Source organism: Hylobates moloch, unplaced genomic scaffold (genome assembly GCF_009828535.3).
Source record: "Hylobates moloch isolate HMO894 unplaced genomic scaffold, HMol_V3 SCAFFOLD_19, whole genome shotgun sequence".
Classification (NCBI taxonomy): domain Eukaryota; kingdom Metazoa; phylum Chordata; class Mammalia; order Primates; family Hylobatidae; genus Hylobates; species Hylobates moloch.
The window spans coordinates 75311232-75326723 of NW_026652294.1; the positions used below are offsets into that span (position 1 = coordinate 75311232).

The 15492-nt window shown below is 38.4% G+C and overlaps 1 protein-coding gene across 18 annotated transcripts in view; it reads left to right on the forward strand.

Annotated features, from left to right (window-relative positions):
* Positions 1–15492, forward strand: part of RFX3 (regulatory factor X3) — a 315107-nt gene that overhangs the window by 130661 nt on the left and 168954 nt on the right. For all 18 annotated transcript variants that reach the window (XR_009211123.1, XM_058431608.1, XM_058431617.1 and 15 more), the window contains one exon: positions 6150–6274. Coding sequence is in view for 17 of the 18 variants with exons in the window: in XM_058431608.1 (XP_058287591.1) it covers positions 6150–6274 (125 nt within the window). In the remaining variant the exon portion in view is untranslated. The remainder of the gene's footprint in view (positions 1–6149; positions 6275–15492) is intronic.

The window sequence follows — 15492 nt, forward strand, 5'->3', positions numbered from 1 at the left end:
AATTAATTTTTGTATAAGGTGTAAGGAAGGGATCCAGTTTCAGCTTTCTACATATGGCTAGCCAGTTTTCCCAGCACCATTTATTAAATAGGGAATCCTTTCCCCATTTCTTGTTTTTGTCAGGTTTGTCAAAGATCAGATAGTTGTAGATATGTAGCATCATTTCTGAGGACCCTGTTCTGTTCCATTGATCTGTGTCTCTGTTGTGGTACCAGTACCATGCTGTTTTGGTTACTCTAGCCTTGTAGTATAGTTTGAAGTCAGGTAGCGTGATGCCTCCAGCTTTGTTCTTTTGGCTTAGGATTGACTTGGCGACGCGGGCTCTTTTTTGGTTCCATAGGAACTTTAAAGTAGTTTTTTCCAATTCTGTGAAGAAAGTCATTGGTAGCTTGATGGGGATGGCATTGAATCTATAAATTACTTTGGGCAGTATGGCCATTTTCACGATATTGATCCTTCCAACCCATGAGCATGGAATGTTCTTCCCTTTGTTTGTATCCTCTTTTATTTCATTGAGCAGTGGTGTGTAGTTTTCCTTGAAGAGGTCCTTCACATCCCTTGTAAGTTGGATTCCTAGGTATTTTATTCTCTTTGAAGCAATTGTGAATGGGAGTTCACTCATGATTTGGCTCTCTGTTTGTCTGTTATTGGTGTATAGGAATGCTTGTGATTTTTGTGCATTGATTTTGTATCCTGAGACTTTGCTGAAGTTGCTAATCAGCTTAAGGAGATTTTGGGCTGAGACAATGGGGTTTTCTAGATATACAATCATTTATGCAGCCAAAAAACACATGAAAAAATGCTCATCATCACTGGCCATCAGAGAAATGCAAATCAAAACCACAGTGAGATACCATCTCACACCAGTTAGAATGGCCATCATTAAAAAGTCAGGAAATAACAGGTGCTGGAGAGGATGTGGAGAAATAGGAACACTTTTACACTGTTGGTGGGAGTGTAAACTAGTTCAACCATTGTGGAAGTCAGTGTGGCGATTCCTCAGGGATCTAGAACTAGAAATGCCATTTGACCCAGCCATCCCACTACTGGGTATATACCCAAAGGACTATAAATCATGCTGCTATAAAGACACATGCACACGTATGTTTATTGCGGCACTATTCACAATAGCAAAGAGTTGGAACCAACCCAAATATCCAACAACGATAGACTGGATTAAGAAAATGTGGCACATATACACCATGGAATACTATGCAGCCATAGAAAAGGATGAGTTCATGTCCTTTGTAGGGACATGGATGAAACTGGAAAACATCATTCTCAGTAAACTATCGCAAGGACAAAAAACCAAACAGCGCATGTTCTCACTCATAGGTGGGAATTGAACAGTGAGAACTCATGGACACAGGAAGGGGAACATCACACTCTGGGGACTGTTGTGGGGTGGGGGGAGGGGGGAGGGACAGCATTAGGAGATATACCTAATGCTAAATGACGAGTTAATGGGTGCAGCAAAACAACATGGCACATGGATACATATGTAACAAACCTGCACATTGTGCACATGTACCCTAAAACCTAAAGTATAATAATAAAAAAAAAAGAAAATCGATATCAAATTTGAGCATTTTATCTGCTGTCCCAATGAAAAGAGAAATAATTAATTGTATCATAAGTACATCATCAACTATTAAAGGATATGGAAGTACAAAAAAAAAGCAATGAAAAGAATATAGCCATTTAAATAATTTGCCTACAGAACACGTAATATGTGCTCACCTCTTTAAAATTTTCAGATGTTTCAAGAAATTCTGGCAATTTGTTTTTTGTTTGTTTGTTTGTTTGTTTGTTTTGAGACGGACTTTTGGTCTTGTCGCCCAGGCTGGAGTGCAATGGCGCGATCTCAGCTCACTGCAACCTCTGCCTCCCAGGTTCAAGGGATTTTCCTGTCTTAGCCTCCATAGTAGCTGGGATTGCAGGCGCCCACCACCACGCCCAGCTAATTTTTCTTTAAGCAGAGACAAGGTTTCACCATATTGGCCAGGGTGATCTTGAACTCTTGACCTCAGGTGATTCACTCACCTTGGCCTCCCAAAGTGTTGGGATTATAGGCACGAACCACTGTGCCCAGCCTGGAAATTTGTTTTTTAGTGCAAAGTATTCTGATTTTTAAATGTTTGAAATTAAGAATTTTGTAATCACTCTGAGTCAAACAAAACCCAAGTGGGGAGTCGAATGTAGTCCATAGAAGGCCAATTTCCAAATCTATGCCTTTTATCTTCTGGTATGCTCTGCCAGGTGGCTTATTGGGAGTTGTTAAGAATTACTTTAAAGGTAGTTTTAATTTTTAAAGAGAACTTTTTTCTTTACATTCTTGCATGTGTTTGATCTAAAACAGTTGATGTCAAAGTGTGGGACATATACCAAAAAAGTATGTAGAGTAGTCTGTAATACAATGTATGCGCAAACAAGTTAGCCTCTGAAACATTCCCATCCAGCTCTGGGGGAAATAGGAGGCAGATTTAGTGCGAGTGACATCACTGTAAGAAACTCATCTACTCTTAATTGAACAGCTTAAAGGAGAAGCTATAACTGGCAACGCTGTCTTCCTCATCTGTACACTAAACTGACAGAGGCCACCAGCCATCTTGGAGTTGACAAGAGAGGCTGAAAAAGACCTCACAGAAGATGATATCTAATGTCTGGTTCATTCCTTATTCTTTTTCTTTTGGCTGGGAATGTATTTTATTTTTTATTATTTATTTATTTATTTATTTATTATTTATTTTTTATTATTATACTTTAGGTTTTAGGGTACATGTGCACAATATGCAGGTTTGTTACATATGTATCCAGGTGCCATGTTTTGCTGCACCCATTAACTCGTCATTTAGCATTAGGTATATCTCCTAATGCTGTCCCTCCCCCCTCCCTCCAACCCACAACAGTCCCCGGAGTGTGATGTTCCCCTTCCTGTGTCCATGAGTTCTCATTGTTCAGTTCCCACCTATGAATGAGAACATGCGGTGTTTGGTTTTTTTGTCCTTGCGATAGTTTACTGAGAATGATGTTTTCCAGTTTCATCCGTACTACAAGGCTACAGTAACCAAAACAGCATGGTACAGGTACCACAACAGAGACATAGATCAATGGAACAGAACAGAGCCCTCAGAAATAATGCCACATATCTACAACTATCTGATCTTTGACAAACCTGACAAAAACAAGAAATGGGGAAAGGATTCCCTATTTAATAAATGGTGCTGGGAAAACTGTCTAGCCATATGTAGAAAGCTGAAACTGGATTCATTCCTTATTCTTTGCAGAAAAGCATTGCCTCACTCTTACTAATAGTTCCTCTGCTATAGCACAGATGGCGTATAAATATGTAATAAATCAAAGGACCCTGGCTTTTGCTTTCTTTTTTAGGGATTTTTTGTTTGTTTGTTTCCCATCTATGGTAGAAGAAAGAGGAAGAGGCACAGACTGGGTTCTTAATCTGTGTATTCTCTCCCCAAATTTTGAGAACTGTTGGTCCTCTAGTAATACTCGTTAGGCAAGAATTTTGTGTAGTAAAAAATAGTGTCATTCTCAAACATTTTTGGTCATTTCTGTGGTCTTAATGCTAGTTCAAAGATGTGTGTGTGTGTGTGTGTGTGTGTGTTTGGAGATCAGTACTACATTTAAATAAACCACCATTTGTGAGATTTCACATAAAAATCTGGACTTTCAGTTTCTTTTGGAAAATGGAAGGAGGTTTCCCACATACTCACAATGTGCTGGAGCTGAGCATTAGCTAACCCATCTAGGAGTATTAGCCACTGAATTTATCACTTTCCATTTATTCTTTAAACCCCTAGCCACTTTTGCTCTCTGTGCCTGAGGTTCCTCATTTGTAAATGCAGATTATAGTCATACCAACTGCATTGAGTTGTTACATGGATTAATTTTTAAATTAATAAATATTATCAAGCACTTAGTGTATTTTAAACAATCAATGCTAGTGGTTACTGCTATACCTTTTGTATGTACAAGGTTTATTGTGCTGCTTTAGGGGTTTGACTAACAAAAGAATGAGAAAATAATCACCTAAAAAGATGCCAATGTCAAAGTGTAGAAAGAAATTAAGCACAGATTCAAAGTGAAAAAGCCCAGTCTCAAGTCTGCTCCTGTCACCTTGAACAAGTCTCTTAATCTCTCTGGGTTTTAGTTTCCTCGTTTACAAAATAAGAAGAATAGATGCATTGTCTTCAGAGGTCCGTTTCTGAAATTGAATATGATTGAAGGTTTTGGGGGAAAATTAGAAGAAGTCATGCTGTGACAAAAGATGCCAAGAGGGGTTAATTTTCTCCTTGAAAAACTGAATACTCTTTCAAAAATTTCTTAGTTAAAAATTAATGTTCACTATATTTCATATAGATTTAAATTATGATGCAGTGCTTTTCTTATGCTACCAATTAAACACTGTTTCTCTTGCTCCATTCCCCCAGGAAAGAAAATTAGAAATCTGGTCTTTGCTCAATAGGAAGGAAATTCATATTTATTTTATTAAATGCATAAGTAGTAAAAGGGGATGTCAAGGCCAGGAAGCCAGAGAAAGCATACTTGTCAGAGTAAACAATGCAAAATTTACTCCTGTGTTGGTAGGTCAGGCAAAACTGAGAAACGTGGCATGTTTAATTGTGAATGAGAGAAAGTACATGTCTTTGTTTACAAATCTCATTTCCATGATAGTAGTCTCCCCCATCTTTCAACTGTATTAAATGTTATGGATTTGGGGCTATCTTTGTATAAGACTATAATCGAATTTTGATTTTAGTACCGTATTATACCATACACAAAATTAGTTAACGTGACTCTTTGGCTAAGTTTAGGGCATATCAGTTGGCTTTTGGATATACGTTAATTGTTTTAGATCACCAAATAGTAAGTTTTAAAGTTGGAAAGGACCTTAGAAATGATTCATTCTATTTATGCAGCCAAAACACACATGAAAAAATGCTCATCGTCACTGGCCATCAGAGAAATGCAAATCAAAACCACACTGAGATACCATCTCACACCAGTTAGAATGGCCATCATTAAAAAGTCAGGAAACAACAGGTGCTGGAGAGGATGTGGAGAAATAGCAACACTTTTACACTGTTGGTGGGACTGTAAACTAGTTCAACCATTGTGGAAGTCAGTGTGGCGATTCCTCAGGGATCTAGAACTAGAAATACCATTTGACCCAGCCATCCCATTACTGGGTATATACCCAAAGGATTATGAATCATGCTGCTATAAAGATACATGCACACATATGTTTATTGTGGCACTATTCACAATAGCAAAGACTCGGAACCAAGCCAAATGTCCAACAATGATAGACTGCATTAAGAAAATATGGCACATGTACACCATGGAATACTATGCAGCCATATGAAATGGCATGGATGAAGCTGGAAACCATCATTCTCAGCAAACTATCGCAAGGACAAAAAACCAAACACCACATGTTCTCACTCATAGGTGGAAATTGAACGATGAGAACACATGGACAAAGGAAGGGGAACATCACACACTGGGGCCCGTTGTGGGGTGTGGGGAAGGGGGAGGGATAGCATTAGGAGATATACCTAATGTTAAATGACGAGTTAATGGGTGCAGCACACCAACATGGTGCATGTATACATATGTAAGTAACTTGCACCATGTGCACATGTAGCCTGAAACAAAGTGTAAAAAAAACAAAAGAAATGATTTACTCTAAATTATATTCTGGTGACATCCTGACAGCCTATAAAAGTGTCAAGAAAGTAGAATTCATGACATTTACATCCAGGTAGGGTTTGTGTTCTGAGAATTAAGAGCATTTTGACATAATTTTGGATGATAGTTTATAAAGGGATTTAAACAATTTATGACAAATGAGATAGAAGGTAGCTTTCAATGAAATTTAACCAAGATAGTCTGAGGATAAGAGTTGCTAATGGGAATTTTTTTAAAGAATGTGGATTAGTAATTTTCTTATTTATAAAGTGGTCAGAATGACTATACATATGCATGGACTGTCATGGTAGTATGTTGGGATAAGAGGTAGGAGAGTTGAAAGTTAGTTTCAGTATAGGATTTTAAGAACAGTTGTAAGGAAGCTAGTCATGCAGGAGTAACATTTTAAACTTTAATTTCATTTTAATCTATTTCAGAGACCATCATGCAGACATCAGAGACTGGGTCGGACACAGGCTCGACAGTGACCTTACAAACATCTGTGGCTAGTCAAGCAGCAGTGCCTACGCAGGTGGTACAGCAAGTACCAGTACAACAACAGGTGAGGAGCTGCTGCTCTTAGAAAAGATGCTGTTACTTTCCTTATGTTGGCTGTCCAACATACCTGTATCCAAAGATTATTTGGCCTTACTGTCTTGCTATGATAGGCATACTTCAGTATTTAGGTTCATTCAGCAAATGTTTCTTGAGCATTTCTTGGATGTGCCAGGTTCTTTCTGTGCTAGGCTATAGGGATACAAAAATGAATACTCAAGTTATAATCTGTATTCTCAAACAGCCTGTCTTGACTCCTAAAGCGAGTTATTTTTTCTGACATGACCACCCAAAGTTTTCTCCTCTTCTTCTCTCCTCATTGTTTATCACAACTTTCTATTTCTTTCATATTGAAATGTCAGCAATATTATACTTTATTTAGTTGGCTCACAGCAGTACTTAATAGGATGCATGTACCTTCCAGGCAGGGATTTTGCCTTTGTGGGATTTTAGAAAGTGCCTTTGCATTAGGTGGTTGATAAATACTGTTGAATGAAACTAGAATAATCTTAAAGGTCTGGAGATCTGACTCAAGGCATTTAAAAAGTTGGGAGCGAATTCATCATCAGATATTTACTACAGATTTTATTCATACTCAGGGCAGTTGGCTTGTTTTGGAAAGATACTGACAAAGTAATGCTGTTTATGTATGTGGATTGTGAACACACTGGCCTGTGATTTCTTCTGAAGAGTGATGAGAACATAAGTGAGAAAGATCATATGTCATATAACATTATCTTCAGATTCAAGATTTGCCTATAATTTCTTAGTATTAAAGAGACTCTTTAGCAAACGTTGCTCTTACAATCATAAATAAGTGGTTAGGGAGAAGGATACAGATGGGTTATAGATGGATGAAGGACGTTTTTATAATTGATAGATGCAAGGTTATATTCTTTACAGGATATAGAATTGGGTTGGGCAGGGGGTGTGCTGGAATCGTATAGAAGTCATTGGAATCTGTACAGAATCCAATTGTACAGAATCGTACAGAAGTCATTGTGCTGGAATCGTACAGAAGTCATTTTAAGATAAGTAAAAACATCTGAAATAATCGTCTTGGGTTTGTTTTGTTTTGGTTTGGTTTGGTTTGGTTTGGTTTGGTTTTTTGAGATGGGAGTCTCACTGTCTCCCAGGCTGGAGTGCAGTGGCATCATCTCGGCTCACTGCAAGCTCTGCCTCCTGGGTTCCCACCATTCTCCTGCCTCAGCCTCCAGAATAGCTGGGACTACAGGCGCCTGCCAGCATGCCTGGCTAATTTTTTGTGCTTTTAGTGGAGACGGGGTTTCACCGTGTTAGCCAGGATGGTCTCGATCTCCTGACCTCGTGATCCACCTACCTCGACCTCCCAAAGTGCTGGGATTACAGGCGTGAGCCACTGTGCCCTGCCGTTTTGTGTTTCTTTTTTAAACATTAAAAAAAAAATCTTAGCATACTCTGCCATATACACATATACATCTTTCCCATCCCTCAAACTCCCAGTTTATTAGATTGAACTATATGTATTTTTGATCTACAAAAAGTGTTACATGTTTCAATCTATTGCTTATGTTCCTTTTATTTCTTTTAAGCATATTCTCTCTTTTTAAAAATTATAGATCCAGAGGATACATATGCAGGTTTGCTTTATGGCTAAATTACATAATGGTGGGGTTTGGGCTTCTAGGGTACTCATTACCCAAATAGTGAACATTGTACCCAGTAGGTAATTTTTCAACACTTATCCCCTTCCCACCCTCTCTCCTTTTAGAGTCCCCAGTATCTCTTATTGTCATCTTTATGTCCATGTGTACCCATTGTTTAGTGCCCACTTTATTGGTTATGTTATCTTTTTATATTTATTTTTTAACCATTAAAAATGAGTCTTCAAAATGGTGATTTAAAAGCCTCTGCTATTATTAATGCCATCACCAATTTTAAGACTGAACCTTATTGAGAAAGGGGTAGCTGATGTCATGTCATCTGAAGAGCAAGTAAAGAACATTTGAGACATTCTTATAACTAACTTTAAAAAGATAACAGTTATCTTTTTAAAGGCAATGTTGAACATTTAATTCACTCTGGTTTTCATCTCTATAGAAGAATGGTTTTGAGAGAGTGCCTATCATTAACAAGAGTGTGATGGAAATAGTGTTTCTATCTCTGGAAGGTGCCTTCTGTAAACATGAAAAAAAAGTTTTCTTTTTATTGAATTTACATATTATCAAATATTTACACCAGGTCTTAATAGGGTATATAATAGTATAAAGAGTCAAAAAACAGCAAGGTTTGTTATGGGTGGATCACGAGGTCAGGAGATCGAGACCACGGTGAAACCCCGTCTCTACTAAAAATCCAAAAAAAATTAGCCGGGCGTGGTGGCGGGCGCCTTAGTCCCAGCTACTCGGAGAGGCTGAGGCAGGAGAATGGCGTGAACCCGGGAGGCGGAGCTTGCAGCGAGCCGAGATTGCGCCACTGCACTCCAGCCTGGGCGACAGAGTGAGACTCCGTCTCAAAAAAAAAAAAAAAAAAAAAATGGCCTTTAACCTCCCCCATTCTCCCACAAACCACTCCTCATAGGCAGCTACATTGACCTCTTTAAACCTGTTATTCTGATATTTTCCTCCATTTATTTAAAGGTAGTATACTTATTTTACTGCATCTTGATTTTTTAGTTTTAAGCATTTTAAACATTTTCTTAGCATGCCCTTCTTTTGGTCCCTAACATAACACACACACACCCTGACCCGCCCACCCAGCCACCCACCCACCCTTCCTGTCCCTTATGTTCTTGACAGATTGAAGCATATGTGTTTTTTTATGTACAAAAACAATAAATTCATATGTCTCAACCTATAAGTTATATTTTAATTGTAGTAAATGACTATTCAGTGCTTATATTACCATGATATGTAAATGCTTTTCAAAGCCAGCCTTGTAGTAAGCAGTGATTACCTACCTTTCCTGTAAAACTCATTTATTTTTCTTAGGTTTAATGATTGTGTTTCTTCTAGTTTGCAGGATTGCCATGGACAAGCCAAACACCAGTCTGATTTCTGATCTTTTTTATGTGGTTTATGTGATTTTTTTTTTCTCTGAAACTTTGTAGAATATTTGAAATTCCAGTTTTATGAACTTTATGATGATGTACATTGATGCAGGCCTATTTTCAAATACTGTGTTAACCTTGATGGGCCATTTCAGTGTGGTCATTCATGCTTTTTCATTTCTGGGAAAGTTTATTCAGTTTTTTCATTTATAATTACCCCCCCCCCCCCCCCCCCCGCTTTCTTGTTTTTTTCACTTTCCGGACTTTTTTTGTTCTATTTTCAATTTCATTATTCAGCCTTTCTATTATTTTTAATTTCTATCACTTTTTTTTAATTTTCAGTAACTTTTTAAAAATTCCTGTGTGTTCCTTTTCGTAATACCATGTTTTAATTCATGGTTTTCTTTTTCCTTTCTGAAGATATTAATTTTTTTAACTTGTTGAAATTTTTTTTCTCTTTACATAGTCTATTTCTTTTAAGGTACTCTGTTCTGTTTTGTTTTGTTTTTTACTGTGTCTCTGTCTTTCATGTTAAAAGCTTTTCTCTGATGTCTGACAATCTGTGGGTGTTTATCCATATTTTAAAATGTGGGTATAAGACGCTGATTTGAATGCATGAGTGAGTCTTGTTGACTTCAAAATGGGGTCATCTGACTGACGACGCTTTTTAATTAAGAACCCTCTGGTGTTCAGTATCTTTGTTTGCCCTCTTTGGCTGGTCAACTTTTTTAAGAAGACGTCCAACTTCCTGCCTAGTGGGGGAATGCTTGGCTGCCTGGCAGCTGAGTTGGGGAAAGAGTTGGGTATTTATTGCACGAATTTAATTAATCTTTCTTTTTTTTTATGTGGTGTTACCCGTGCTTGGTATTCCTCAATGAAGAGATTAAACCAAAGAACAAACCTCCAAATATTTTACTGAAGTTAGGGAAAGCCAGTTACCTTACTGCATAGGGATTGATAGAGGGAGCCTGATTGCTTCTTAAATAGGATCACATTTTATATTAAATACATACATTAAAAACAAAAAATTGGATTGCTGTCAGAAGTGGAAAATCAGTATCACTAGCCATAAATAGAAGATTATACATACACACCCTCACCACCCCCAAGACTTCATCCTTGACCTCATAAAAAATAATCTTGTGTACACCTGGACCACACTTTGGAAAAAACATTGTACTGTGCTATATGGCTCACCCCCAACAGGCATATTTTTCATTTTCTCAACTTAGCTTTTTCTTCTGGGAAATTCAAGGCAGGTGATACCTTATATTCCTTTACACCAAGCAAAGAAGGTGAGAACACTCATTTTCTTTTTGTCAACAAAGTGTTTTATTTCACGCAGTTTTTTGTTGTGATATTTGCCTGGAGACCCTTGTTATGTTGTCCTCCAAGACTTATTTAGAAACATGTTTTTCTTCTTTGTCGTTATTTTTCTTTTTTCTTCTTAAGTAGAATAGTGTCATGTTTGAAGCTCTCCAGTATATTCCAGCAGTGTCCCTGGATGTAAATTGTCTATAACTGATAAGATTCGTGCTATAATTCCTTATTGCTCTGACATGCCTATAATGTTTTAATTGTTAATGTGCTACTATTATCTTGGGTTTGCAAACTATAGTAAAATGCCTTTAAAAGTTTCCAGCTTTTGTTACTGACCCATAATGGATATAGAAATCATGATATTGATGTGAAACATAGATACTTCTATTGATTCAGCTTTTCATTGTAACTTTGCTTTGTTGATTTTGATGTAAAGAGAAAGTTTATAGCGAATGTTTTAAAATTTTGAGACATTCAATATTATATATAGGTTGGTGCAAAAGTAATTGTGGTTTTTGCCATTAATTTTAATTTAATTTTTGCACCAACGTAATATATTGTAATGATGAATGTATTAGTCCATTTTCATGCTAGCATGCTAGTAATAAGGACATACATGAGACTGGGTAATTTTTACAGGAAAAAGCATTTAAGGGACTTACAGTTCATATGGCTGGGGAGGCCTCACAATCATGGCAGAAGGCAAGGAGGAACAAGTCACATCTTACACGGATGGCAGCAGGTAAAGAGAGAGAGCTTGTGCAGGGAAACTCCCATTTTTAAAACCATCAGATCTCGTGAGACTTACTGACTATCACGAGACCAGCACAGAAAAGACCTGCCCTCATGAGTCAATTACCTCCCACCGGGTTCCTCCCATAACAATGTGGGAATTGTGGAAATTACAGTTCAAGATGAGACTTGGGTGGGGACATAGCCAAACCATATCATTCCACCACTGGCCCCTCCCAAATCTCATGTCCTCACATTTCAAAACCAATCATGCCTTCCCAACAGTACCCCAAAGTCTTTACTTATTTCAGCATTAACTCAAAAGTCCACAGTCTGAAGTCTCATCTGAGACAAGGCAAGTCCTTTCTGCCTATGAGCCTGTAAACTCAGAACAAGTTAGTTACTTCCTAGATACAATGGGGGTACAGGCATTGGGTAAATACAGCCTTTCCAAATGGAAGAAACTGGCCAAAATAAAGGGGTAGCAGGCTCCATACAAGTTTGAAATCCAGTGGGGCAGTCAAATCTTAAAGCTCCAAAATGATTTCCTTTGACTCCATGTATCACATCCAGGTTGTGCTGATACATGAGGTGGGTTCCTATGGTCTTGGGAAGTTCTGCCCCTGTGGCTTTGCAGGCTGCCGCCTCCCTCCTGGCTACTTTCATGGACTGGCGTTGAGTGTCTATGGCTTTTCCAGGTGCACAGTTCAAGCTGTCAGTGGATCTGTCATTCTGGGGTCTGGAGGACAGATGTTTCGGGGGAACCAGCCCCCATATTTCAACATAGGTTCTTCCTATTTTCCCTAAGTGTCGGCCAATCTGAGAAAGAGTACAAAGAGAGGAATTTTATAGCTGGGCCACCAGGGGTGACATCATATATCAGTAGGTCCATGATGTCCCCTGAGCCGCAAAACCAGCAGGTTTTTATTAAGGACTTTAAAAGGGGAGGAGGTGTACGAACAGGGAGTAGGTCACAAAGATCACATGCTTTAAAGGGCAATAAAGATCACAAGGCAAAGAGCAAAACAAAGATCACAAGGCAAAAGGCAAAATTAGAATTACTAGTGAGGGTCTATGTTCAGCTGTGCACATATTGTCTTGATAAACATCTTAAACAACCAAAAACAGGGTGCAAAAGCAGAGAACTGGTCTGACCTCAAATTTACCAGGGCGGGATCTTTTCCCCACCCTCTAAGCCTGAGGGTACTGCAGGAGACCAGGGCGTATTTCAGTCCTTATCTCACCCGCATAAGACAGACACTCCCAGAGCGATCATTTATAGACTTCCCTCCAGTAATGCATTCCTTCCCCAGGGTATTAATTATTAATATTCCTTACTGGGAAAAGAATTCAGCGATATCTCTCCTACTTGCACATCTGTTTATAGGCTCTCTGCAAGAAGAAATTTATGGCTCTATTCTGCCCGACCCCACAGGCAGTCAGACCTTATGGTTTTCTTCCCTTCTTCCCTGAAAATCACTGTTATTCTGTTCTTTTTCAAGGTGCACTGATTTCATATTGTTCAAACACACGTTTTACAACCAGTTTGTACAGTAGTGGTCCTGAGGTGGCGTACATTCCCAGCTTACAAAGATAACAGGATTAAGAGATTAAAGTAAAGACAGGCATAAGAAATTATAAGAGTATTATTTGGGAACTGATAAATGTCCATGAAATCTTCACAATTTATGTTCAGAGATTGCAGTAAAGACAGGCATAAGAAATTATAAAAGTATTGATTTTGGGAACTGATAAATGTCCATAAATTCTTCACAATTTATGTTCCTCTGCCGCGGCTCCAGCCAGTCCCTCCGTTCGGAGTCCCTGATGTCCCGCAACACAGATGCCCTCTTATCACAGCTCCACTAGGTGGTGCCCCAGTAGGGAATCTATGTGGGGGCTCCTATCTGACATTTCCCTTTCACACTGCCCTAGCAGAGGTTCTCCATGAGGGCCCTGCTCCTACAGCAAACTTCTGCCTAGACATCCAGGTGTTCTCATACTTCTTCTAAAATCTAAGCGGAGCTTCTCAAACTTCAGTTCTTGACTTCTGTGCACTCGCAGGCTCAACACCATGTGGAAAGTTGCCAAGGCTTGACGCTTGCACCCTCTGAAGCCACCGTTCGAGCTCTGTGTTGGCCCCTTTCAGCCAAGAATGTCTTGGTGATTAACATTCGGCTCCTCATTACTTATGCAAATTTCTGCAGCTGACCTGAATTTCTCCTCAGAAGATGGGAATTTCTTTTCTATTGCATTGTGAGGCTGGAAATTTTCCAAACATTTATGCTGTTTCCCTTTTGAAACTGAATGCCTTTAACAGCACCCAAGAGTCCCATCTTGAATACTTTGCTGCATAGAAATTTCTTCCACCAAATACCCTAAAGCATCTCTCTCAAGTTCAAAGTTCCATGAATCTCTAGGGCAGGGCCAAAATGCCGTCAGTCTCTGCTAAAACATAACAAGAGTCACCTTTGCTCCAGTGCCCAACAAGTTTCTCATCTCCATCTGAGACCACTTCAGCCTGGATTTCATAGTCTGTATCATTATCAGCATTTTGGTCAAAGCCATTCAACAAGTCTCTAGGGAGTTCCAAACTTTCTCACATTTTTCTGACTTCTTCTGAGTTCTCCAAACCTTTCCAACCTCTGCCTGTTATCCAGTTCGCTTCAACATTTTTGGGTATCTTTTACGCTTCTGTATTTTGGGGTATCTTTTCAGCAGTGCCCCACTTTACTGGTACCAATTTACTGTACCACGCCAACATGATTCAATCACCTACCACAGGGTTGCTCCCAAGACATGTGGGAATTGTGGGAGTTATAATTCAAGATGAAATTTGGGTAGGGACACAGACAAACCATACCAAGGAGAAACCAGAAAATTTCAGGATTCCAGTATTATACAGTTCTTCTGTTTCTTCAAAGCCATAAGGCTTCTAATTTCACCGTGTAGTAAGTACCGAATAAAACAATTCTAAAATTGTTTTTATGATTTTTTTGTTTATTTTATATGACTTCAAGTATCCATTTGTCACAGTTTTTTTAGACAATATGGTTCAGGGATAGAGAATTCTGAACAAAGAATAGCAAGATCTTACTATGTACAGGGCGAATTTTACTTACCTGAAATGCCTGGGAACAGAAGTACTTTTGCTTTGGAACTTTTTTCAGATTGTGATATATTTGCATATAGGTAATGAGAGATCTTGAGGGTGGGACCCAGCATTAAACATGAAATATATGTTTTTCTATATATACCTTATACACATAGCCTGAAGGTGAGTTTATACAATATTTTAAGTAATTTTGTGCAGCCTATTACTTGAGGTCGGGTCTGGAATTTTCTTCTTGTGGTGTCATACTGGCACTCAAAAAGTTTAGAATTTTGGAGCATTTCAGCATTTGGATTTTCAGATTTGGGATACTCAATCTGAAATGCTGTATGAAATTTCCTGTCTTTTCATTATCTCACAAAACATCATAGAGTCTTATTTCCAAATGTAGACATTGTTACCCAATTCAATAAAACTGATAAAAATATCTAAGTATCTTGATTAGAAACTCAAATTTTGATATTACCCATCCTATCATCTTTATAAAGACTTTTTGGACCAGTGGGTCTCTATAGAATATGACTAGAAATGGATTGCTCCTTCTCCTCATCCTTCATCCTTGAATGATTTGGTAAAGAGTTTCTTGTAGGTTGCTCTTTGTTTTTCATTTTATGCCTCAACCTAGGAGGTCGTCTAAACCCTGCTTGTCCTAGAACTGAGGTAAACATCCAGGAGAAAGACAAAGGAAAATGTCTTCCTCCTATTCCATAGCTAGCCAGATTAGTTTTCTTTTCAAGGTAGAACTTTGACAGAAGTCAGAACTTTCATTCCTTATTATAATCTTGGGCTCCAGGTATTCCACAAGTACTGCTAACATTGAGGATAATTTCTAAACCATCTTCACCACAGCTTTAAGATTTTTTTTCCTCCCTTTTAAGTTTTTCAGTTTTAACTGCCTTTGCAACTATAGTCCTCCTCTCTACTATCTCTGTCTGTCTTACCTCTTTCTTGGAGGAGGGCACAAATCTTTTTCTCTCAAAATGAGTAAATGTATTGTCTCTATATTGTTTCTTCTGAATATAACACATGAGGT